The sequence below is a fragment of the Hyla sarda genome, chromosome 1 (genome assembly GCF_029499605.1).
Source record: "Hyla sarda isolate aHylSar1 chromosome 1, aHylSar1.hap1, whole genome shotgun sequence".
NCBI lineage: Eukaryota > Metazoa > Chordata > Amphibia > Anura > Hylidae > Hyla > Hyla sarda.
The window spans coordinates 215,019,833-215,043,795 of NC_079189.1; the positions used below are offsets into that span (position 1 = coordinate 215,019,833).

The following is a 23,963-nucleotide window of genomic DNA, read 5'->3' on the forward strand; positions in this document are numbered from 1 at the left end:
TTGTAAAGCGGCCACCTGGTTGTCTTTGCAAAGTTTTACAAAATTCTACCAGGCTGATGCTTGTCTGGGCCGTAAAGTGTTGCTGGCGGCGGTGATCCAGCCTTCCACCTGACTGGGTTTCTTTTACCCACCCTAAGGACTGCTTTGGTATGTCCCAAGGTCTGTGTCCCCCAATGGAGCCAATAGAGAAAAGGAGATTTTTATGCTTACGGTAAAATCATACTCAGAGGATCCATTGGGAGACACAGCACCCACCCCTTTTCTCGTCTAGTGTTCCTGGTTTGGTTACCAGTCCGAGGGTGTGTTCAGTTAATTTTTGTTCTGTGGTTTTTTTTTCTGACCTGTCAGTCCTCTCCTACTGCTCTGGGACTAAAACTGATTAGCTCAGATGCCTGTAGGTGAGTATATCCTGCTGGGAAGGGCCGACTTTTTTTTTTTTTTTTTTTGTTACCATAGTGTCAAGCCTCCTAGTGACAGCAGCATATATCAAGGTCTGTGTCCCCAATGGATCCTCCGAAAGATTATACAGTAAGCATAAAAATCTCCTTATTTAATGGCTCATAGAGTTGAAAATAGAAAAGGGATTAAATGGGAGCAGTTGTCTATAACTAATAAATTAGGTGTCGATATTTACATATAAGCACCACGTACATGCAGCAAAGAGCATAAGATGTGAAATCTGTGTAAAAATCTAGTGGTAAACAATCTGTCAAGCAACACATGACTCATGGAAAGGGCTGCATCAGCAGACGTAGCAAACACCTCCCACCACCACAAGGGAAGGACCTACCCCCTTCCCTGAGAGGATTTCTAACACTGTGACCTTATGAACAGAGGGATTTTTATAATAAACTAGCTGAATACCCGGCGTTGCCCGTTTTTTCCTTCCTAATCCTTGTTGGGGAGGAAAATAAACAAAGGAGTAAGATTTTAACTTCCTATCCCGTCCTCCTATCCCGTCCTCCCCCTATCCAGTCCATCTAACCTGTCCTCCTATCCCGGTCTTTAATATTTGTACCAGGTATTGAAATATCTCCAGCTGTACGGAAGTTATGTGGGAACATACATTTCCCATTGATTTGCATGGGACTTTAAACAAAAACCCCGACCCTCACAAATGGTGGTAGTTAAGGGTTAAATTAACTATCCTATATTTTAAGTGGACATATAAGTAACATGTGACCAAGTATTATCGAAATATCTCCAGCCATTTGGAAGTTATGCAGTAACATATATTTCCCATTGACTTGTATGGGACTTTAAACATAAACCCCGCCCCTGGCAAATGGGGGTGATTAAGGGTTAAATCACCTATCCTATGTTTGTTGTTGACATATAAGTATCCCAATATACAAAGAAAGGAGGAATGGCACTCACCGCTTACTGTAATTTCTTTCTTTTATTCTCCATAAAGTGCAGGTGCTTTAAAAAGGCATTTCACCCAGCCGGGTGTGGACGCCAGTGCGCGTGCTACAGGTAACAATTGTTTCGCTCTGGCTTGAGCTTCAACAGACCTTCCCTTTCCCATGCTCCTTCATTCCTTATAACACGTCATGAAGGATCCACGGGGCGGGGATTACAAGCACAATAGGTTTAAAAAACAGTGTAAAGTGCAAAAAACACATACATTTAAAACCAAAAACTAGATAACTACAAAAATAATCCTAAGTCAATCCTGTCATTTAATCCTCCTAACTCTTGTGCACCAGTTTTCAAAATCCACTTTGCTTCGATCTCGCGGAGGATTTTTTCATTATCTTTACCTTGAGTACAAATTAACCTTTTAATGCCCATAAATTTCAGGACGCTTGCATCTCCATTGTGTGCCGAATTAATATGTTCTATTAATCTTGGGGAACCTTTTCCTGATTTTATTGACCAGGTGTGTTCCCGAAAACGTGTATTTAGTGCACGAATAGTGAGATTTTATATAGGAAGCACTATTCGTGCACTAAATACACGTTTTCGGGAACACACCTGGTCAATAAAATCAGGAAAAGGTTCCCCAAGATTAATAGAACATATTAATTCGGCACACAATGGAGATGCAAGCGTCCTGAAATTTATGGGCATTAAAAGGTTAATTTGTACTCAAGGTAAAGATAATGAAAAAATCCTCCGCGAGATCGAAGCAAAGTGGATTTTGAAAACTGGTGCACAAGAGTTAGGAGGATTAAATGACAGGATTGACTTAGGATTATTTTTGTAGTTATCTAGTTTTTGGTTTTAAATGTATGTGTTTTTTGCACTTTACACTGTTTTTTAAACCTATTGTGCTTGTAATCCCCGCCCCGTGGATCCTTCATGACGTGTTATAAGGAATGAAGGAGCATGGGAAAGGGAAGGTCTGTTGAAGCTCAAGCCAGAGCGAAACAATTGTTACCTGTAGCACGCGCACTGGCGTCCACACCCGGCTGGGTGAAATGCCTTTTTAAAGCACCTGCACTTTATGGAGAATAAAAGAAAGAAATTACAGTAAGCGGTGAGTGCCATTCCTCCTTTCTTTGTATATTGGGATTCTGGATACTCTTCATTTTCATAAGGAATTGAGCACCACTAACTGTTATGGGACTGACCTGGTTCACATAGGAGTCACGGGAAGCTTGGCAGTGCCGGCCAGCTTTTTCTAATCTAAGTTGACATATAAGTAACGTGTGCCAAGCATTCTGTTCTATTTATTTTTTTATTTTTTACCCACAGATTATGGTAAGGACATGTCTGGGAAGGCTGCAGATGCCAGTGAATTCACAGTTGTATCACCAGTTCATGATATCCATATTCGAGGACTCCCCTTCCATGCTTCTGGTCAAGATATTGCAAATGTGAGTTACTGTTGGGCAGTAAATATCTTTCACGGTCTCTCTTCATTGGGGGACACATAATGATGGGTATATGCTCTTGCCACTATGAGGTGCCGACTCTAGGCATATCCTCCCTGGCAGGATATACCCGCCCACTGGAAATTAGGTAATCAGTTTTAGCTAGTTTCAGTAGGAGGCAAGACACAGGTCTGGGAGCTCTCCAGACCTGGACTTTTTTTTTTTTTTTTTCCTCTTAGAGCCTCCGGTGCTGTGCTGGCCACCGGGAGCCATAATGGCGGCAGGTAGCTCCGCACTTCTTCCCGAGTTCAGAGCGGGTATCTGGGGATTAACTGTGGGGAGACTCTCTCATTGCTCTGGCGCTGCTGCCTTCAGTGTGCCTGACAGGCAAGGATTGGTGCCTTTCTGCGCCTCTCTTAACGGAGCTTATCTCTTCCCCTCTCCTCCCCACAGCGACTGGGTGCGCTGCAGGGGTCATTAGTGCTACCAGGCATGTCAGAGGCTTTATCCCTCTTCTGACTCCCTGGTTCAGGGCCGTAGTCTCCTCCAGCCCGGCGCGAACCTTCCCAGCCGGACACCGCTGTTATCCCCTGGCTCGGAGCGGCAGGTGCTCCTGCAGCACGCTGCTTTCCGTCCCTATGGGGCAGCTGAGACGCTCCTTTGGGGCAGCATCGTAACTGGACGCTCTCCGGTGCCGGCTGTGTCCCAGCAGACGCCTCCGCTCTTTTCTTTTTACCCCATCAGTGCACAGTAGCATCAGAGGGGCTGCTCTCTCCTGCTGCCGGATGGATGGGGACTCTGAGCTTAGCTTCGCCCCCGTCCCCTCTCCTTCAGAGCAGGACCCGGTAGTTTTATTTGGTCTCCCCACCCAGCAGCCATTATGGCGGGGGGAAAGATAGCTCTTTTCTTATCCATTGGGAAGGGTTCTTGGAGTATGCATACACTATGATTCCCTCCTCCACAGGTCACCAATCTCATAGCGCCCGCATCCGCGCATGGCATTCTACTAGTGCAAAGTGTCCAAAGGAGGGACCCGTTGTATACTATGGACCCATACCTGTAAGCCAGACAGTGGTCTGCTTGGTTTCCTCCGCCGCCTGTCATCTATCACTTGGCTGATGTATCTGCGGCTGAAGTTCCGGTACCCCACTACTAGTGCACAGTGTCTGAAGAAGTGACCGGGCGTGTCCTATGGACCCTATACTGTGCGACGGGGATACAATCCACAGTTCCTCAGCCTCCCCCGATCTCCCAGGGTGGCAGGGTTTATAGCCATGGCTCTTAGGCATCTCCGTCCTCCCACATGTGACAAAGGGACACAGTAATCGCTTATATGGCTGTTGTCCCCTTTTCGCTTGCGCCTGGAGGTGTACTCATTAAGTCAGACTGTTGTCTGTGCGGTTTCCACCGCAGTCTGGGCGACCGCGGGCATGGCTGGGGTTTCCCGTACCTCTCTGCTGGTGGGAGGAATCTGGATGAGGGTCCCTGCAGGTACACAGGACTGATGCCAGTCAGCCAGACATTCATCTGCATGGTCTCCCACACCACCAGGTCACCCATTGGATCGGCCACACTCCAGTGCCCCACTTTCTGTGGGAGGGTTCAAAGAAGTAACCCTGTGCCTTCAGGAATCCTATACCTGTCAGCCAGACAGTGTTGTCTGCATGGTTTACTACTACTTCTGGTCACCTCGGTTCTGAATGCGGGACTTTGTGTGTCCACGGTCCATATGCCAATTAGCCACACTGTCTGCATTGTTTTCTAATCCACCAGGTCACCTCCCCCATTCCTGCCGCTCCCGCGGCTGAAGTTCGGGGATTCACTTTCAATGAGAAGTTCTGGTAATTGAACTCTGTGGGTTCATTGGACTTTTTATACCTGTAAGCCAGACACTGTCTGCATGTTTCCTGCACCACATGCCCCTGTCATATACTTGTCTGCAACCACAGTTCTGGTGTGTTGCACTCCTGAGAGATGGGGTGTGGGAAATCCTGCTGGTTCTCTGGACCTTCGCAGTAGAATCAGCACTCTTTCCCCTTCTACAGGTGTTATGTTGGTCTGCTAAGGGCATCGTTGTGACACGCCATTGGGTGCTGAGCCTGTTTTCTATACTGCCGGACATTTGGATGTCTACGATTCCTTTGGGGGGGGTAGTCTTGGTACCCCACTACTTTCTTGAGGTAACCATGTCTGTGTCCCTACATAGGCTATGGACACTCTGCACGTGTAGCGCCCTCCTTTTCAGTGGGGTGTACCTCGGGCCTTCCTGTGATTTTGTTTCCACAGATTTGCGGCGGCTGAGTACCTCTGTTCTGGCAGGGGGCCTGATGGGGTGACAGTCTGTTCTGTAGCCATGTAGTTTCCATGTCGGCGGTTCTGGGATGTTTCTTACTTTACGTCCTCCTTCGGGGTCCATGTACATCGGGGATGGAGGACATGCCAGTCTCCCGCATTACGCCAGTCGGGCCAATTTCGGCTGATGCGTGGATGTGGTTCTTTCCCGCTGTTCAGAATCTGTGTTTTACTCTGAGTCCTCTCTTCTCCCCAGGTACTCACGCTGTGCTTTTGGGACAGTGGTTTTTGGAGCCTACTGCTTTTTGGTTCAGATCTTCTGCACCATGCCTCTCCAGGGACAGTTCATGGTTTTCACCTTGACTGGCTCACCTCCGACTCAGGCGTCCGCAGCTCTCCCTGACGTTTTCTCGCCTTGTTTCTGTGGTTTCGGTTGGTCCTCTGTATGGGGTTTCTCTTGTTCCCTTTTCCTTTTTTTGTTTGCCAACTGGGCTCTCCCTCTGTGGTTCTGTGCTTCTTGGAGTTTGTTTTCTACCTTCCTCCAGGTTGGTTACGGGCCATTGGATCCCCAAATCGCCCTTCTTCTCTCTATTTGGCCGCTTTAGTGTCTCTTCTTAAGGCGGTCCCTTCCTTTGGTGTCTTAAGCCATCTCCTTGGATGGTGGGAACTGCCAGACGCCCAGTTCCAGGCCTTGGTTGCCTTTTGGCCCAGAATCTCATCCGTGGGCCTTGCGGCCGTAATGGGTTCAGTCTCCGGATTGACTCCCTTCCTTTGGTGGTTGTTCTTTCCACCCCAGGGACTGCTTTGGTACGTCCCATCTGTATGTGTCCCCCAATGAAGAGCGACTGAGAAAGGGAGATTTTTTTATTTATTTTGTACTCACCGTAAATTCTTTCTCGTAGCCTTCATTGGGGGGGACACCGCACCCACCCATTTCTTTATGATTGTCCAGATAGCCTTTTCCGGTTCTTAGGTTTTTATCAGAGATTCCTTTCTAGAGTCCTTCGGACATATTTCTTGGTTGGCTTCTCCTACTGCTTTGTGACCAAACTGATTTACCTCAATTCCAGTGGGCGGGTATATCCCACTAGGGAGGAACTGACTTTTTTTCCTAGTGTCAGCGCCTACTAGTGGCAAGAGCATATACCAATCAGTATATGAAGGCTACGAGAGAGATTTTACGGTGAGTACAAATAAAATCTCCTTTTAGTGGATGATACAGTTTTATGGTTAAGATGAAAAAAATCCACTTTTGGCAAGAGCAGTGAAAGTAGCCTTTAGGACAGTGCTGTATATACTGTTTTTCTTTCAACAGTTCTTTCACCCAGTGATGCCAATGAAGATAAATATTGAATACAGTGCAGATGCAGGGGGTACTTCTGGAGAAGCAGTAGTAAGATTTTTGACCCATGAGGATGCTGTAGCTGCCATGGCCAAAAACAGATGCAACATGCGTAAGTCTGCACCTCAGGGAATGTTTCATTTTTTTTTTTATGAACAAAATGTAAAATGTATTGAAACAAAAATGTGCAAATAAGCAATTTGACCGCCATTGTTGCATCATTAAGGGGATAATTTTTGTTATGAATGTACACTTAAAGGGGTAGATTTATCAAAACCTGTCTAGAGGAAAAGTTGCTCATAGCACCGCGTCGCACCCCCCACCATAGTGCTGGGCGGTATACCGGTATGAACCGGATACCGTTTTTTTTCTCCCACGGTATGGATTTTTGCCCATACCACTATACCGGTCGGGCCCCTACCCCGCCCTCCGAGTCAATAAAAAAAAAAATTTAACTTACCCGTAATGGGGGTGGTCCGGGCCATCCATCCTTCCTGTAGTGTCCAGCGGCATTCCCGGTGGAGGATGAGCCGGTCCGGGCTGTCCTCCGGGGGTGCTCTTCTCCACTCCGGGCAGGCTCCGGCCTAGTACGCTGCATAGACGCCGCTATGCCGTGACGTCAGGTGCGTCGCTGCGCACGGGCGTCACTGCGCAGCGGCGTCTATGATGCGTTACTAGGCCGGAGCCTGCCCGGAGTGGAGAAGAGCACCCCTGGAGAAGGACAGCCCGGACCGGTTCACCCTCCACCCGGAATGCCGCCGGACACTACAGGAAGGATGGATGTCCCGGACCACCCTGACAGGTAGGGGGAGAGAAGCGGGTGGTGGTGGCGGCGGCGGCGTATGGCACCGCAAAAGCCACTGCAGTGCATTGATTTAAAGCGCCCGCTTTAAATCAATGATCTGCAGCGGTGTCGCGCGGGGATAAATAGCCGATAACTTATACCGGAATATCGGTATAAGTTATCGGCTATCGGCCCTAACCTCCACCGATTATCGGTATCGGCCCTAAAAAAACGATATCGGTCGATCCCTAATATATATATATATAGTATATGTATATGTATGTGTGTGTGTGTTTTTTTTTTTTTTTTTTTTAGATAAATAGGATATTAGGACAATGAAAAGTGTAATGAAAAGTTTTAGATTTATTTTTTCAAATACAACTGTAGACTTGTACTGCATTGTTTTATGAAAGTAATCGCATGATCTCTGTAGGCATACATAGGTAGCAAACCAGGGGGTCTGCATTAGTGTTTGTCCGTCTGTTTAAATCTGAGGTTAACAAACTTATTTGGCCTACTGCAACCTTTTCAGGAAAAAAAAAATTACTCCCACCTAAAAATCTGCCTTCTTTAAACAAACAGAAAAGTGCAGTGACAAATTTGCATTCTTTGATGTATCTATATTTCTACCTCTGTCCTGCAACATAGTAAAGAAAAATGTTTTTGTAAATATTTGAAATAAAATTATTATAGACCAAGAAAATTGGATATGACTGGACGAGTAGACATGATGTGTGGCTTTAACACAAGTAGTAGAAATGGTGCAGATGTGGACCTGCCCCACCTGTTACCTGACGTTTGAATACCCCTTTAAGATCTGTTGGTGGACTAGACCACTGATCAGTTACAACTTGCATTTTGTGGGTTAAAAAAAAAAAAGTAACGCAGATGCTTTACATGTCATTGTGTGTCTAGTTTCTGTATTTACCTCACAAATCCTCCTGTACTGCTGCTCACTTAGAGTGTGTCTGAGGCAAGCACTCAGTCCACCCTCACTCACCATGCATTCATTTTCTCCGAGTCTGATGTGCTGGGTCTCTTCATCCAATCACTGCAGGCTGCTCTGTAAACCCCTCCTTTCTGTCTTTATACTGCAGTGTGAAAGAGCAGGAGTGAGCACAGATGAGTGTTAGGCCCACCCTCACTTCTTGTACTTTGTCCTAGCCTGTGCTTCAGCCCGTACAACATATAAAAAGTTTTAGATTCTGACAGTGTCCATTTAAAAAAATTTTTTTTTTTTTTTTTAAAGACAGAATTATCCAGTTGAAAAATAACAGGTTTATGACTAGATAAGTGTTTAGCTGGATTTGTACCCTTCTGATTTGTAAACCCGATAGTAAGTAGCTTTTGGCAGATAGTGTAATATTACATGAATATTAGATTTATAGGGACAGAATGTTGATCCAGGGGTTTATTCTTGTCACATTTGAGTAGGGAATTTTGGGCAGTTGGCATCACCCTCATAAGGGAATTTTTACCTTCCTCTGCATCAACACAATAGGGATATAGGTTGAACTTGATGGATTCCTGTCTCTTTTTTTTTTTTTTTTTTTTTTTTTTTTTTTTTTACTCTCATTAACAGTGTAACAGGTTCACTTACATTTTTTTATGCATCTCCGTTTTAACAAATCATGTTTAATTTTTGTTATACAAATTATTAGATAAATATGCATATAATAAACTTTTAACTATCATGTGTCCTTTTACCCTTTTAGAACATGGATACTTAGAATTGTTCCTGAATTCATCACCAGATGGAAAATGAGATGTGTTGTTGCGCACATTAAAAAGGTATTACCGTACTTATATCATTAATACATGTGTTTTATATACCTTGTTTTTATCTTTAAAAAAAAATAAAAAATAAAATCAGAGCACTTGCATAGTTGTTGAAAATATATTATTTGTATTGTAGTAAGACAAGGCAGTCCCTCTATAAACCCTGCCAGTGGGTGCACTTCTGGCTACAGAACTGAACCTCAGAGTGCTCCTAGGGTGCATTTACCTAGACTACTTAATTTATTAAAAACTGCATAAGACAATGTGGAGACATTACCATGAAATACATGTGGGTGGATTTTCAAATCTGTAGCATAATCATTAATTTGTGGAACTGACACAGTTTCGCCCTTTGTAACACACAGGATAGAATGCATTACAAAATCTATGCTGCCTTTGTATGGTAACAGGTTCACTCTCCTGTTAGCTAAAAGGTTACAAAACATTTGCAGAGAATACAAAGGGCACATACTGTAGTCTGGTGTGCTCATGTGGAGAATGGTCTCCTCGCTCTACTCACAGTGATTGATGGACTACTGTTTATAGACATATGTAGTAGAGCCTGCTGTCAATCACTCAGGGGAGAGGCAGAACTCTGTTTAGAATACAGTCATTGTGAGGATACAAGGGTACACCACTATGTTTGTGCTGTATGGAAAATATCAGACCTCTCCAATACTTCCATAAAGCAGCATAGTCTGACAGATATGCTTTACCATAAAAAAAATAAGTAAATAAGAAAAAACGTACAAAAGAAAATATCCACATCCTCCATATCTATTGAAGTCCGTCATAAAGCAGACTCACCCATCCAGTTTTGATAAATAGATTTAGCAAAATGTTGTTTTTCCATTGTGAGAATCATTTCTTATACCTGTATCAGTTTTTTTTCAGGATCTTAACCCTGAATAAATCTTCATATGGTTCTCTGTATTCAGTTCCATTCCCATGGCTGTGCAGTTGTGTCCTTTTAGAGGAAACCTGGAAAAGCTTCACTTTTCTGCAATTCAAAAATCGAGAAGTTGCCCAAAGCAACCAATTAGGGGCTTAAAAAAAATAAAAAATCTGGTTGCTGTGGTCAACTGTCCCATTTTTCCCTCTGTGCAGGTTTTTTTATGAATCTCCTCTGAAGTATCTATTTAGCTATGTTAATAAGACCAGGGCCAAAAGGGATAGATGAAATTTAGAAGATGTTGACTCCATAAATAATTTATTTACTGATTGTTTGGAATGTGTTGTATGCATCTTTTAGTTGTTAGCATATTATTGCATTAACACAATGGTGTCTCTTTGTTTTAGGACATACAAATAATTTCTCCATCTCCACGTTAGACTGTATAAACACCTCTATTTTCTTTTAAATGGCTGTTCAAAAGATTGGACCTTTTATTTTAAATAATATATATTTGTTACTTTGCTGAATGTAAAAAGATAACTGGTACTAATTCAGCAGTCACAAGGATTGTTCAAGACAGTACCAAATCCGAAGTACTTATTGACCTAGAAGAAAAGTGCTTGGTGGAGTGAATTCATATGGCAATCCAGCAGCATGTTCTTGTTTCATCAAAGTGCCTAAGATAATACTGGGAATGCTGTTCCCTTGGAATTGAGGGAAAATTGTAAAGTAGAAGGCATATACATGCCCTGCATTATGCCTGTATAGATGTATAGACAGACACTGGTAAGTGGTACAGTGAATGGTCAGTTGTCTTATCTCCTCCTCATTGAAGAACTGCTATGTGTGATGGGTTCATTCCTCGAATAGTTTTGTTATTGGTTCTCGATTTATTAAAACAGTTACATTTATTTGTAGTATTTTGGGGTGGGAATAAACAATGACACTGGTCATTTTTTTGTAGCCTCTATTTATTTTAGTTGTAAAAGGAGTTGGCTATATTCAAGTAAAGGTTGAAATGGTAAAGCATCATGACTGTCAAGCATTGTCACATATACTGGGTATAGGCTACAAATTAGACCAGACCTACATTCTGTGCACAATTTATGTGACTTCCTAAGTTTTACTGCAAAAAAGTCAAAGTGAAGCCACCCTAGGGGTGGTTTAGTTACCAACTTAAAGGAGCTCTGCAGTGAAATAAACGTATCCCCTATCCACATAATAGGGAATAAGTGTCTGATCGCGGGGGGGGGGGGGGGGTCGGACTGCTAGGACCAACCCCCCTCCCTCCCTCCATAGGGCATCATTGTCCACATCCTCCTCAGACCTCCATGCAGTACCCTCATACCCTCTCCAGAATGCCGAGGAGGTGATTATCCTCTACCTCAGCTCTAGCTTCACTCTCACCACTACTGCAGCATCCCTGAAGATACCACCTTAGCAGTTAAGAAAACCGCACATCTTGGGAGAGGCAACCTTGGCCTATCTCCACGCTCCCTTCTAAGAGTGCACTTCGGCCAATCTCTGGAGGAAGGTGGGAGGAGAAACCTGAGATGCAACTCCTGCACCCCTGGTAGTAGCCTTCACCTGCTTCTTGTGCTGTTTCAAGCCAAGGTGCATGTTTGGCTGCCAGTGCACCCAGCAGCAGTACCATCCATCTTTGAGGATGATTCACCTTAGGACTAAGTCCCTGAATGTGGAGATGCACTGTGCCATGCGCCGGCTGGACGACTCTGATCTCTTGCAATATCCAGGTAGAAAGCCTAAAGGAAAAGTTACATGCCATCAGCCAATTTATCATAAGTTACAGGACATGTGGGAAAAGTTGTGTATGTGTCATTGTGCTGCGTCGTCCCCCTCACCTGCTGTAGCCAGGAGCAGGCAGCCGAGGCATCTATCTGTATTTCCTACATGTGAACAGTGTAAATGTCCCCCTATATCTGTACTCAATGTACATGCATATCTGACAAAGGGGAGGCATCTCCACCTTCTAGAGCAGGTCTGCACAACGAGTGCAGCCACACAGCAGAATACACCACACAAAAAAAAAGTGTGTTGCCCAAAGAAGTCTAACTTTTTTATTTTATTTGGGCCCTAATCTACTGCAAAGTTGTGCAGGAATAAATAGCCACGTCATTTTTTTTTTTTTAAAGGGTAATTAAGTATAAGCCATTGATCATCAATTGTTTTAATAACTTGACATAACTATATGTTGACTATGGGAAAGCAGCAGCTGTATCATTTATTTAAAGGGATACTCAGCTGTATAACTTTTTCTATAAATTATTAATAGGCTTGCAGTGTAGTAAACAATCTGAGTATGGAAAAAAAAAGCATAAAATCAGCTCACCTGCTCCATGAGCTGCTGGTGAAAGAACGGTCCATCGAGGACATATGCAGTTTAAAATATGGCATTTTATTAAAGACGAGAATAAAATGAGCAAAATGTGCAGTACAAAACAGTCTAAAACTTTTATTTTAGAGGGGTAAACAGCATTTTGTACAGCACAGTTTTGTTGATTTTATTCCAGTCTCCAATAAAATGCCATATTTTTTACTGCAGAAGTCTTCACTGGACCATTCTTTTGTTGGAAAACAAAAACATAATTAAATTCTGCCGCTCCCTCGGTGCTCTGGTATCTATGCTCCTGTCCTCTGGTGTGCTCTTTTGTTTGCCGGTGGTTTATGTCACACTGCGGCTCAGCTAAGCACCGGCCGCAGAGATTTTCCGCCTCAGCCGGCAACAGGTTGAGCAGCAGTGTGACATGTTGAGCCCTGGCACTGGCCTACTTTCTGGTGTCAGGGTTCAATACGTCACACTGCTGCCCAGCCTGTCTCTGCCCAAGGCAGGACAATGGAGACAGCCAGCGGTAAGTGTAATGCGTCGACCACTGGCAAGCGGGAAGAAGACCACGCTAATACAGGAGCAAGGATCCTTTACAGCAGGTAAATCTAGCTTTAATTTTTATATGCCAGCAGCCTGGGGACGTTTTAAAAAAAAAAAAGTATACAACAGAAACCCCCTTTAATGATATTGGTGAGTAGAGATGAGCGAAGTTACAGTGATTCGATTCGTCATGAACCTCACGGCTCGGCGTTTGCTGACTTTAGCCTGCATAATAAGTTGTGCTTTCAGGAGCTCTGGTGGGCTGGAAGAGGTGGATACAGTCCTAGGAGACTCTCTCCTAGGACTGTATCCACCTTTTCCAGCCCACCAGAGTATCTGAAAGGTGAACTAATTTATGCAGGCTAAAGTCGGCAAATGCCGAGCCCCGAGGTTAGTGACGAATCGAATCACTGTAACTTTGCTCATCTCTATTGGTGACATTAAGTTAAAGATGTTTTTAATTTGGATTTTTATAAATAAACATATCTATCTTTGTAACTTTATTTGGGGGGGCACAGGAACAATAGGTAGATGCTGCTGACATTGAGAGAGAGAAAAAAATAAAGTCTGCTCCTCCGCAGCAGTCTAAACCTGCCCACTGTCACTTAGCTAATCACTTTTGGCTTGGTGATAGTAAGAGGCTGACACAGATCTGGAACTATTCAGACATGGTGACAAGTTGATTAAAATGATTATGACTGCTGATCAATATATTAATACTTACGGTATATATATTTTTTTATAACTGTTTTATTGAAGAATTTTTCTTTAAAACAGATATTTAAGAATAAGAAAATAAAAGTACATAGAATAATAAACAGAGTCATTACATATTAAAAAGACCAGGTTACAATATGATAACATAGATCCGTCTGTAAAGATGTTTTAAAGTCCAGATTATTTCAGGTCGGCTCTGTGAGTATCCGGGGAAGACCCCACATCAGAGACATGAAGCTTAGATAAAAGCCGTTATCTAACAGATAATAAAGACTGAAGCAAGGATAATATGAAGTGCTATTAGATGCTACTAATAATATCTCTTGACACCGGATCCATTATATCTCAGCTTATGGTCAATAATCCAGGCTATATGCAATGAAGATGTAAAATAATGTAAAAATAAATAAATAAAAAAAACAGGAGGTAAAAAGTTTGTAAGAGGTAAATACTTATATATTTATATGCCACTTCTAATGCTGAAAAAAAGATGTTACCTACTCAATCTATACACCATGTTCCTGATCTTGCTATCTGCTCATGACTAAGATGGAAACCTTGGAATGATGCCAAGATGAGACGTTAGAAGACAAAACATTTGAGGAAGATACAGATTGTATAGAAGGACAAGGATCTGGAATTTTCCGGTATGAGAGCGAGAGGGCTGCATAAATGAACTTTGGCCAAGAAAGAAATAAAATACTAAATATGCTAATATATACAGAGATAAAGCTCAAATAACCAATCAAAATGTAACATGATGATTTTGACGTCATAACTAAACCTCCCTTTTTGTCAAATGTAAAAACAATGTACTTCCGTGTAATTAAACAGAAACTCTTTGAGAACTCTCTAGGAACACTCCTGAGTTTCCTGCTGAGGAAAGAGTTTTAATACCAACATTCTGTCTGGTGTGAATGCTTATGCCGGCCCTCAGCAATATGTAGCAGCATTTTAATGCCTCACCTCAAGCCATCCTTGACAAATGGCATATACATATATATTAATTTAAAAAATGCTCAAAAAAATAAAGAGAACACAGTATAACTCCAAGTCAATCACACTTCTGTGAAATCACACTGTCCACTCAGGAAGCAACACGGATTGACAATCAATTTCACAAGCTGTTGTGCAAATAGAACAGACATCAGGTGGAAGTTATAGGCAATTAGTAAGACACCCCCAATAAAGGAATGGTTCTGCAGGTGGTGATCACAGACCACTTCTCCGTTCCTATGCTTCCTGGCTGATGTTTTGGTCACTTTTTAATGCTGGCGGTGCTTTCACTCTTGTGGTAGCATAAGATGGAGTCTACAACCCACACAAGTGGATCAGGTAGTGTAGCTCATCCAGGATGGCACATCAATGCAAGCTGTGGCAGGAAGGTTTGCTGTGTCTGTCAGTGTAGTGGCCAGAGCCTGGAGGTGCTACCAGGAGACATGTAGGAGGCCATAGGCAACAACAACCCAGCAGCAGGAGCGCTACCTCTGCCTTTGTGCAAGGGGGAGCACTGCTAGAGCCCTGCAAAATAGCCTCCAGCAGGCCACAAATGTGCATGTGTCCACTCAAAGGATCAGAAACCGATTCCATGCAGGTGGTATGAGGGCCCGACATCCACAGGTGGGGGTTGTGCTTACAGCCCAACAACGTGCAGGATGTTTGGCATTTGCCAGACAACACCAAGATTGGCAAAATCGCCACTTGCGCCCTGTGCTCTTCACAGATAAAAGGTTCTCACTGAGCACGTGACAGTCTGGAGACGCCGTGGAGAATGTTCTGCTGCCTGCAACTTCCTCCAGCATGACCGGTTGGGCAGTGGGTCAGTAATGGTGTGGGGTGGCATTTCTTTGGGGGGCCGCTTAGCCCTCCATGTGCTTGCCAGAGGTAGCCTGCCATTAGGTAGCAAGATGAGATCCTTAGACCCCTTGTGAGACCATATGCTGGTGCGGTTGGCCCTGGGTTCCTCCTAATGCAAGACAATGCTAGACCTCAGGTGGCTGGAGTGTGTCAGCAGTTCCTGGAAGAGGAAGGCATTGATTCTATGGACTGGCCCACCTGTTCCCCAGACCTGAATCCGATTGAGCACATCTGGGACATCATGTCTCTCTCCATCCATAAATGCCACGTTGCACCACAGGCTGTCCAGGAGTTGACGGATGCTTTAGTCCAAGTCTGGGAGGACAAACCTCAAATGACCATCCGCCACCTCATGAGGAGCATACCCAGGCATTGTAGGGAGGTCATACATGCACGGGGAAGCCACACACACACACTACTGAGCCTCATTTTAAGGACATTACATCAAAGTCGGTTCAGCCTGTAGTGTAGTTTTCCACTTTGATTTTGAGTGTGACTCCATACCAGACCTCCATGGGTTGATACATTTGAATTCCAATGATAATTTTTGTGTGATTTTGTTGTCAGCACATTTAACTATGTAAAGAAAGTATTTAATAAGATTAGTTCATTGAAATCTAGGATGTGTTATCTAAGAGTTCCCTTAATATTTTTGAGAAATCTGTATTTTTTATATATATATATATATATATATATATATATATATATATATATATATATATATACACACATACACACACACACACGGACAAAACAATATTTAGTCAGCCACCAATTGTACAAGTTCTCTCACTTATAAAGATGAGAGGTCTGTAATTTTCATCATAGGTATACCTCAACTATGAGGGACATAATGAGAAAAAAAAGATCCATAAAATCACATTGTCTGATGTTTAAAGAATTTATTTGCAAATTATGGTGGAAAATAAGTATTTGGTCACCTACAAACAAGCAAGATTTCTGGCTCTCACAGACCTGTAACAACTTCTGGGCACTGTTGGATATAAAAACTTTTGATATGTTGTAAAGCATGCAAAAACCAAGAGGTTTTGCAATTGCTTTCATTAAAACATTTTCAGTATTTCATAGTGAAAAAGGCAGTCAAATAACTGCCTCCTGGGATACATACCAGCCTGGCTGTGTCCACTAGTCATCACCTACGTCATGGACCCACTTAATGATTGACAGGTCTGCAGATCTAAAGCTGCTGTGCTCGGCTCCCTCACTGTCTGTGTGAGGAGAAGGGGGGAGGGGCGGGAGTACACTGCTGCCTGTGAGCAGATTATGAAAGAAGCTGGTGACTGAAGATGGGGACTGAATGGAGAATTTTTCGTTTAAAAGGTAATGTGTCCCTGCATGTATATGTATGTATGTGTGTATATATATATATATATATATATATATATATATATATGTGTGTGTGTATAAATCTGTGTTGTCTAGGTAATGTGCATATGTATGAATAAACAAAGTCAACGTGTGTATGTATGTGTATCTAATACAGGGGGACTACAATCATATGCCTCCAGCTGTTGCAAATCTACAACTCCCAGCCTGCCTGCACAGCCAAATGATGTGTGGATATGCTGGAAGTTGTAGTTTTTCAACAGTGGGAGGAACACAGCCTGCAGCAACACTGCTGTAAATCTGAGTTTTACCAATCATATGCCTCCAGCTGTTGCAAAACTACAACTCAAAGGATATGTGGGCATGCTGGGAGCTGTAGTTTTGCAAAAGCTGTAAGCACACAGTGTGTGTGTGTAGCATAATACCAGAAAGGAAAGGGTTACAGTTGCTCACTCCCACTCAGACATAGTCCCACTCCCAGACTGAGGAGAGTGAGGGAGGGGGAGTGGTTATCATCTGAGGAGAAGAAAGGGACCCGCCCCCCTGCTTCTAGTCGACAACATTAAGGTAATTCAGAAATAAAGCTAATTCTGAGAGAAATATAGGTCATAGACACATAAAAATGACATGTTCATGGTCAGGATGAGATACTGAGCAACAGTTTTGTTTGTTTGGGTGATCTCACAGGTACGCTTTAAGAGTCCCCTCTGTCCTCCACTCGTTACCTGTATTAAATGCCACCTGTTTGAACTTGTTATCAGTATAAAAGACGCCTGTCCAAAACCTCAGTCACACTCCAAGCTCCACCATGGCCAAGACCAAAGAACTGTCAAAGGACACCAGAAACAAAATTGGAGACCTGCAACAGGCTGGGAAGACTGATTCTGCAATAGGCAAGCAGTTTGTGTGAAGAAATCAACTGTGGGAGCAATTATTAGAAAATGGAAGACATACAAGACCACTGATAATCTCCATCGATCTAGGGCTCCATGCAAGATCTCACCCCGTGTTGTCAAAATGATCACAAGAATGGTGATCAAAAATCCCAGAACCACACGGGGGACCTAGTGAATGACCTGCAGAGAGCTGGGACCAAAGTAACAAAGGCTACCATCAATAACACACTACGCCGCCAGTAACACACTACGCCGTGCAGTGCCAGACGTGTCCCCCTGCTTAACCCCTTAAGGATCAAGGGCGTACAGGTAAGCCTTTGCTCCCTGGTACTTAACCCCTTAAGGACCAGGCCATTTTACACCTTAGGACCAGAGCGTTTTTTGAACATCTGACCACTGTCACTTTAAGCATTAATAACTCTAAGACGCTTTTACCTATCATTCTTATTTCAAGATTGTTTTTTCGTGACATATTCTACTTTATGTTATTGGTAAAATTTTGTCGATACTTGCATCGTTTCTTAGTGAAAAATTCCAAAATTTGATGAAAAAATTGAAAATTTTGCATTTTTCTAACTTTTTGAAGCTCTCTGCTTGAAAGGAAAATGGATATTCCAAATAATTTTTTTTTTATTCACATATACAATATGTCCACTTTATGTTTGCATCATAAAATTTACGATTTTTTACTTTTGGAAGACACCAGAGGGCTTCAAAGTTCAGCAGCAATTTTCAAATTTTTCACAAAATTTCCAAAATCACAATTTTTCAGGGACCAGTTCAGGTTTGAAGTGGATTTGAAGGGTCTTCATATTAGAAATACCCCATAAATGACCCCATTATAAAAACTGCACCCCCCAAAGTATTCAAAATGACATTCAGTCAGCGTTTTAACCCTTTAGGTGTTTCACAGGAATAGCAGCAAAGTGAAGGAGAAAATTCACAATCTTAATTTTTTACACTTGCATGTTCTTGTAGACCCAATTTTTGAATTTTTACAAGGGGTAAAAGGAGAAAATGTATACTTATATTTGTAGCCCAATTTCTCTCGAGTAAGCACATACCTCATATGTCTATGTAAAGTGTTCGGCGGGCGCAGTAGAGGGCTCAGAAGGGAAGGAGCGACGAGGGGATTTTGGAGAGTACGTTTTTCTGAAATGGTTTTTGGGGGGCATGTTGCATTTAGGAAGCCCCTATGGTGCCAGAACAGGAAAAAATACCCACATGGCATACCATTTTGGAAACTAGACCCCTTGAGGAACGTAACAAGGAATAAAGTGAGCCTTAATACCTCACAGGTGTTTCACGACTTTTGCATATGTAAAAAAATGTTTAAAAAATTTCACTAAAATGTGTGTTTCCACCCAAATTTCACATGTATGCAAGGGTTAATAGCAGAAAATACCCCCCAAAATTTGTAACCCCATCTCTTCTGAGTATGGAGGTACCCCATAAGTTGACCTGAAGTGCACTACGGGCGAACTACAATGCTCAGAAGAGAAGGAGTCATATTTGGCTTTCTGAGAGCAAATTTTGCTCGTGGGCATGTCGCATTTAGGAAGCCCCTATGGTGCCAGGACAGCAAAAAATACCCACATGGCATACCATTTTGGAAACTAGACCCCTTGAGGAATGTAACAAGGAATAAAGTGAGCCTTAATACCCCACAGGGGTTTCACGACTTTTGCATATGTAAAAAAAAAAAAAAAAATCACTAAAATGTGTGTTTTCCCCCCCCAAATTTCACATTTTTGCAAGGGTTAATAGCAGAAAATACCCCCCAAAATTTGTAACTCCATCTCTTCTGAGTATGGAGGTACCCCATAAATTGACCTGAAGCGCACTACGGGCGAACTACAATGCTCAGAAGAGAGGGAGTCATATTTGGCTTTTTGAGAGCAAATTTTGCTCGGGGGGCATGTCGCATTTAGGAAGCCCCTATGGTGCCAGGACAGCAAAATAACCCCCACATGGCATACCATTTTGGAAACTAGACCCCGTGAGGAACGTAACAAGGCATACAGTGAGCATTTACCCCCCACTGGTGTCTGTCAGATCTTTGGAACAGTGGGCTGTACAAAATTTTTAATTTGCACAGCCCACTGTTCCAAAGATCTGTCAGACACCAGTGGGGTGTAAATTCTCACTGCACCCCTCATTACATTCCATGAGGGGTGTAATTTCCGAAATGGGGTCACATGTGAGGTTTTGTTTTTTTTGCGTTTGTCAAAACCGCTGTAACAATCAGCCAGCCCTGTGCAAATCACCTCAAATGTACATGGCGCACTCTCCCTTCTGGGCCTTGTTGTGTGCCCCCAGAGCACTTTGCGCTCACATATGGGGTATCTCCGTAGTCGGGAGAAATTGCATTACAAATTTTGGGGGGCGTTTTTCCCTTTTACCTCTTGTCAAAATGAAAAGTATGGGGCAACACCAGCATGTTAGTGTAAAAAAAATTTTTTTTTACACTAACATGCTGGTGTAGACCCCCAACTTCACCTTTTCATGAGGGGTGAAAGGAGAAAAAGCCCCCCAAAATTTGTTAGGCAATTTCTCCCGAGTACGGCGATACCCCATATGTGACCCTAAACTGTTGCCTTGAAATACGACAGGGCTCCAAAGTGAGAGCGCCATGCGCATTTGAGGCCTAAAGTAGGGACTTGCATAGGGGTGGACATAGGGGTATTCTACGCCAGTGATTCCCAAACAGGGTGCCTCCAGCTGTTGCAAAACTCCCAGCATGCCTGGGCAGTCAACGGCTGTCCGGCAATACTGGGAGTTGTTGTTTTGCAACAGCTGGAGGCTCCATTTTGGAAACAGTGGCGTACCAGACGTTTTTCATTTTTATTGGGGAGCGGGGTTGTATAGGGGTATGTGTATATGTAGTGTTTTTTTTACTTTTTATTTTATTTTGTGTTAGTGTAGTGTAGTGTTTTTAGGGTACAGTCACATGGGCGGGGGATTACAGCGAGTTTGAGCTGCCGCGCAAACTTGCAGCCTGATACTCACTGTAAGCCCCCTGCCCATGTGAATGTATCCTGTACATTCACAGTGGGGGGGGGGGGGGGGACCTCCAGCTGTTGCAAAACTACAACTCCCAGCATGCACAGTCTATCAGTGCATGCTGGTAGTTATAGTTTTGCAACAGCTGGAGGCACACGAGTTGGGAAACACTGAGTTAGGAAACAGACAATGTTTCCCAACCAGTGTGCCTCCTGTTGTTGCAAAACCACAACTCCCAGCATTCTCAGGCATGCTGGGAGTAGTAGTCCGCAACATCTTTAGAGCCAGATGTTGCCGAACTACAACTCTTAGCATGCTTGGAGTTGTAGTTTTGCAACATCTGGAGGACTACAGTTTGCAGACCACTAATACAGTGGTTCCCAATCTGTGCCCTTCCAGATGATGCAAAACTACAACTCCCAGTATGCCAAAATTGTCCAGGCATGCTGGGAGTTGTAGTTCTGCAACATCTGAAGGGCCAGATGTTACAGAACTACAACTCCCAGCATGCCTGGACAGTAAGGGCATGCTGAGGATGTGTAGTTTTGCAACATCTGGAAGGGCACAGTGGTCTCCAAACTGTGGACCTCCAGATGTTGCAAAACTGCAACTCCCAGCATGCGCAGATGCCAAGGGCTGTCTGGGCATGCTGGGAGTTGTAGTTTACAGGGTCCCATTACAGCAATGCATGTCGCTTTACGGCGACGTGCATTGCTGTAAAGGGCCCGACCGCGGCTGAAGAGGAACTCGCCTGTCGCCGCCGCCGCCGCCGTCTCCGCCGCCAGGATCCGGGTCTTCAGGGACGAGGTAAGTACCGGGGCCGGTCCCCAGCACTCCCCCGTCCCCCGCCGCGTCCTCCGGTCTTCCTCCCGTCCTCTCCGGACTTCAAGGGGCCGGGCAGGACGGGAGGAAGTAACCGCCCCCCCCTCCTGCGATTGGTCGGTTAACTAACCGACGGATCATAGGGGATTGGAGGAGGTGGCAGGCTTGCCACCTCGCTCCTAGGCTCCAGCATGGTCCTGGCTGTCTGTGACAGCCGGGATCATGCGAAATTACCGGGCGGTCGGGTCCCAGAGACCCGATCAGCCCGGTATCGCCGCAGATCGCAAGGGCGATTTCCCTTGCGATTTGCGGCGATCGCCGACATGGGGGGCCTACATGGCCCCCCTCGGCGTTTGCCCTGGATGCCTGCTGAAGGATTTCAGCAGGCATCCAGTTCCGATCTCTGCCCGGCGAGCGGCAGAGACCGGAAAAGGCCATGACGTTGTGGAACGTCATTGGTCCTTAAAGCCCAGGGTGCCATGACGTTCCACAACGTCATTGGTCCTTAAGAGGTTAAGGACCTAGGGCGTATCTGTATGCCCGTGGGAATTTCGGTCCCTGCCGCGCGCCGGGCAGGGACCGGACGGGGGTGACTGCTGATATCTATCAGCAGGCACCCCGCGCAAATGCCCAGGGGGGTCATTAGACCGCCCCCATGTCGGCGATCGCCGCAAATCGCAAGTGAATTCACACTTGCGATTTGCGGCTATTCCGGGTCATACAGGTTTATGGTGACCCGGAATATAATGGGGATTGCGGTTGTCCAAGACACCCACGATCCCCCTGAACTGATAGGAGTGAGGTGGCAGGGGTGCCACTCCTCCTATCCCTGCTATTGGTTGTCTAGATGCGACCACCAATAGCAGATCGGGGGCGGGGGGCTTTACTTTCGGCGCCGACGTCCACTTACCCCGCCGGTGAGGCTGCGGGCGACCATCGGTGGAGGAGATCGGAGTCCGGCTATGTCATGCGGCTGGCTCCCTGGATCCGTCGGAAGTCGGTAAGTTGCCTAGCAACATCTGGAGGGTACAGTTTGAGACCACTATACGGTGGTCTCTAAACTGTAAACCTTCAGATGTTGCAAAACTACAACTTCCAGCATGCCCAGGCAGCTGTTTGGGCATGCAGGGATTTGTAGTTTTGCACAGCTGGAGGGCCCCAGTTTGGAGATCACTGGCAGTGATCTCTAACTGTGGCCCTCCAGATGTTGAAAAACTGCAACTCCTAGCATGCCCAAACAGCAGTTTGCTGTCTGGGCATGCTGGGATCTGTAGTTTTGCAACAACTGGAGGTCCACAGTTTGGAGATCTCTGAATTGTAGCCCTACAGATGTTGCAAAACTGCAAATCCCAGCATGCCCAAACAGCAAACAGCTGTCTCGGCTTGCTGGGAGTTGTAGTTGTGTTCCTCCAGCTGTTGCATAACTACATCTCCCAGCATGCCCTTCGGCGATCAGTACATGCTAGGAGTTGTAGTTTTGCAACAGCTGGAGGCACACTGGCTGGTAAATACTGAGTTAGGTAACAACCTAACTGAAGGTTTTCCAACCAGTGTGCCTCCAGCTGTTGCAATAGTACAACTCCCAGCATGCACTGTCTGTCAATGCATGCTGGGAGTTGTAGTTTTGAAACAGCTGGAGGTTCACACAGGCAGGTTTACAGTAAGTTTCCTGCTTGAAGTATGAGCTGCGGCAAATTTTTTGCCGCAGCGCATACTCCTAGCGGTAAGCTCACTGTAAACCTCCGCCAGTGTGAATGTACCCTAAAAACACTACACTACACTAACACAAAATAAAGGGTAAAACACTACATATACACCCCCTTACACTGTCCCCCCCCCCCCCCCCCCCCCCAATAAAAATTTAAAACGTCTTGTACGGCAGTGTTTCCAAAACGGAGCCTCCAGCTGTTGCACCCTGTTTGGGAATCACTGGCGTAGAATACCCCTATGTCCACCGCTATGCAATCCCTAATTTAGTCCTCAAATGCGCATGGCGCTCTCTCACTTCGGAGCCCTGTCGTATTTCAAGGAAACAGTTTAGGGCCACATATGGGGTATTTCCGTACTCGGGAGAAATTGCACTACAAATTTTGGGGGGCTTTTTCTCCTTTCACCCCTTATGAAAAAGAAAAGTTGGGGTCTACACCAGCCTTTTAGTGTAAAAAAAAAAAAAAAAAAATGTTTACACTAACATGCTGGTGTTGTCCTTTACTTTTTATTTTCACAAGAGGTAAAAGGAAAAAAAGACCCCAAAATTTGTAACGCAATTTCTCCTGAGTATGGAGATACCCCATATGTGGGCGTAAAATGCTCGGCGGGGGCACAACAAGGCTCAGGAGTGAGAGTGCACTATGTACATTTGAGGACTAAATTGGTGATTTGCACAGGGGTGGCTGATTTTACAGCGGTTCTGACATAAACGCAAAAAAATAAATACCCACGTGACCCCATTTTGGAAACTACACCCCTCATGTAATGTAATAACGGGTACAGTGAGCATTTACGCCCCACAGGGGTCTGACA

At 44.5% G+C, this 23,963-nt stretch overlaps 1 protein-coding gene across 4 annotated transcripts in view; it reads left to right on the plus strand.

Moving 5' to 3' along the window:
- The window catches only part of GRSF1 (G-rich RNA sequence binding factor 1), a 42,426-nt gene extending 31,564 nt beyond the window's left edge, over window positions 1-10,862 (plus strand). For all 4 annotated transcript variants that reach the window (XM_056568648.1, XM_056568667.1, XM_056568658.1 and 1 more), the window contains 4 exons: window positions 2,701-2,822; window positions 6,427-6,565; window positions 8,953-9,028; window positions 10,316-10,862. In XM_056568648.1, the coding sequence (XP_056424623.1) occupies window positions 2,701-2,822; window positions 6,427-6,565; window positions 8,953-9,002 (311 nt within the window). In that variant the 3' untranslated portion in view covers window positions 9,003-9,028; window positions 10,316-10,862. The remainder of the gene's footprint in view (window positions 1-2,700; window positions 2,823-6,426; window positions 6,566-8,952; window positions 9,029-10,315) is intronic.
- The last annotated feature ends 13,101 nt before the right edge of the window (window positions 10,863-23,963 follow it).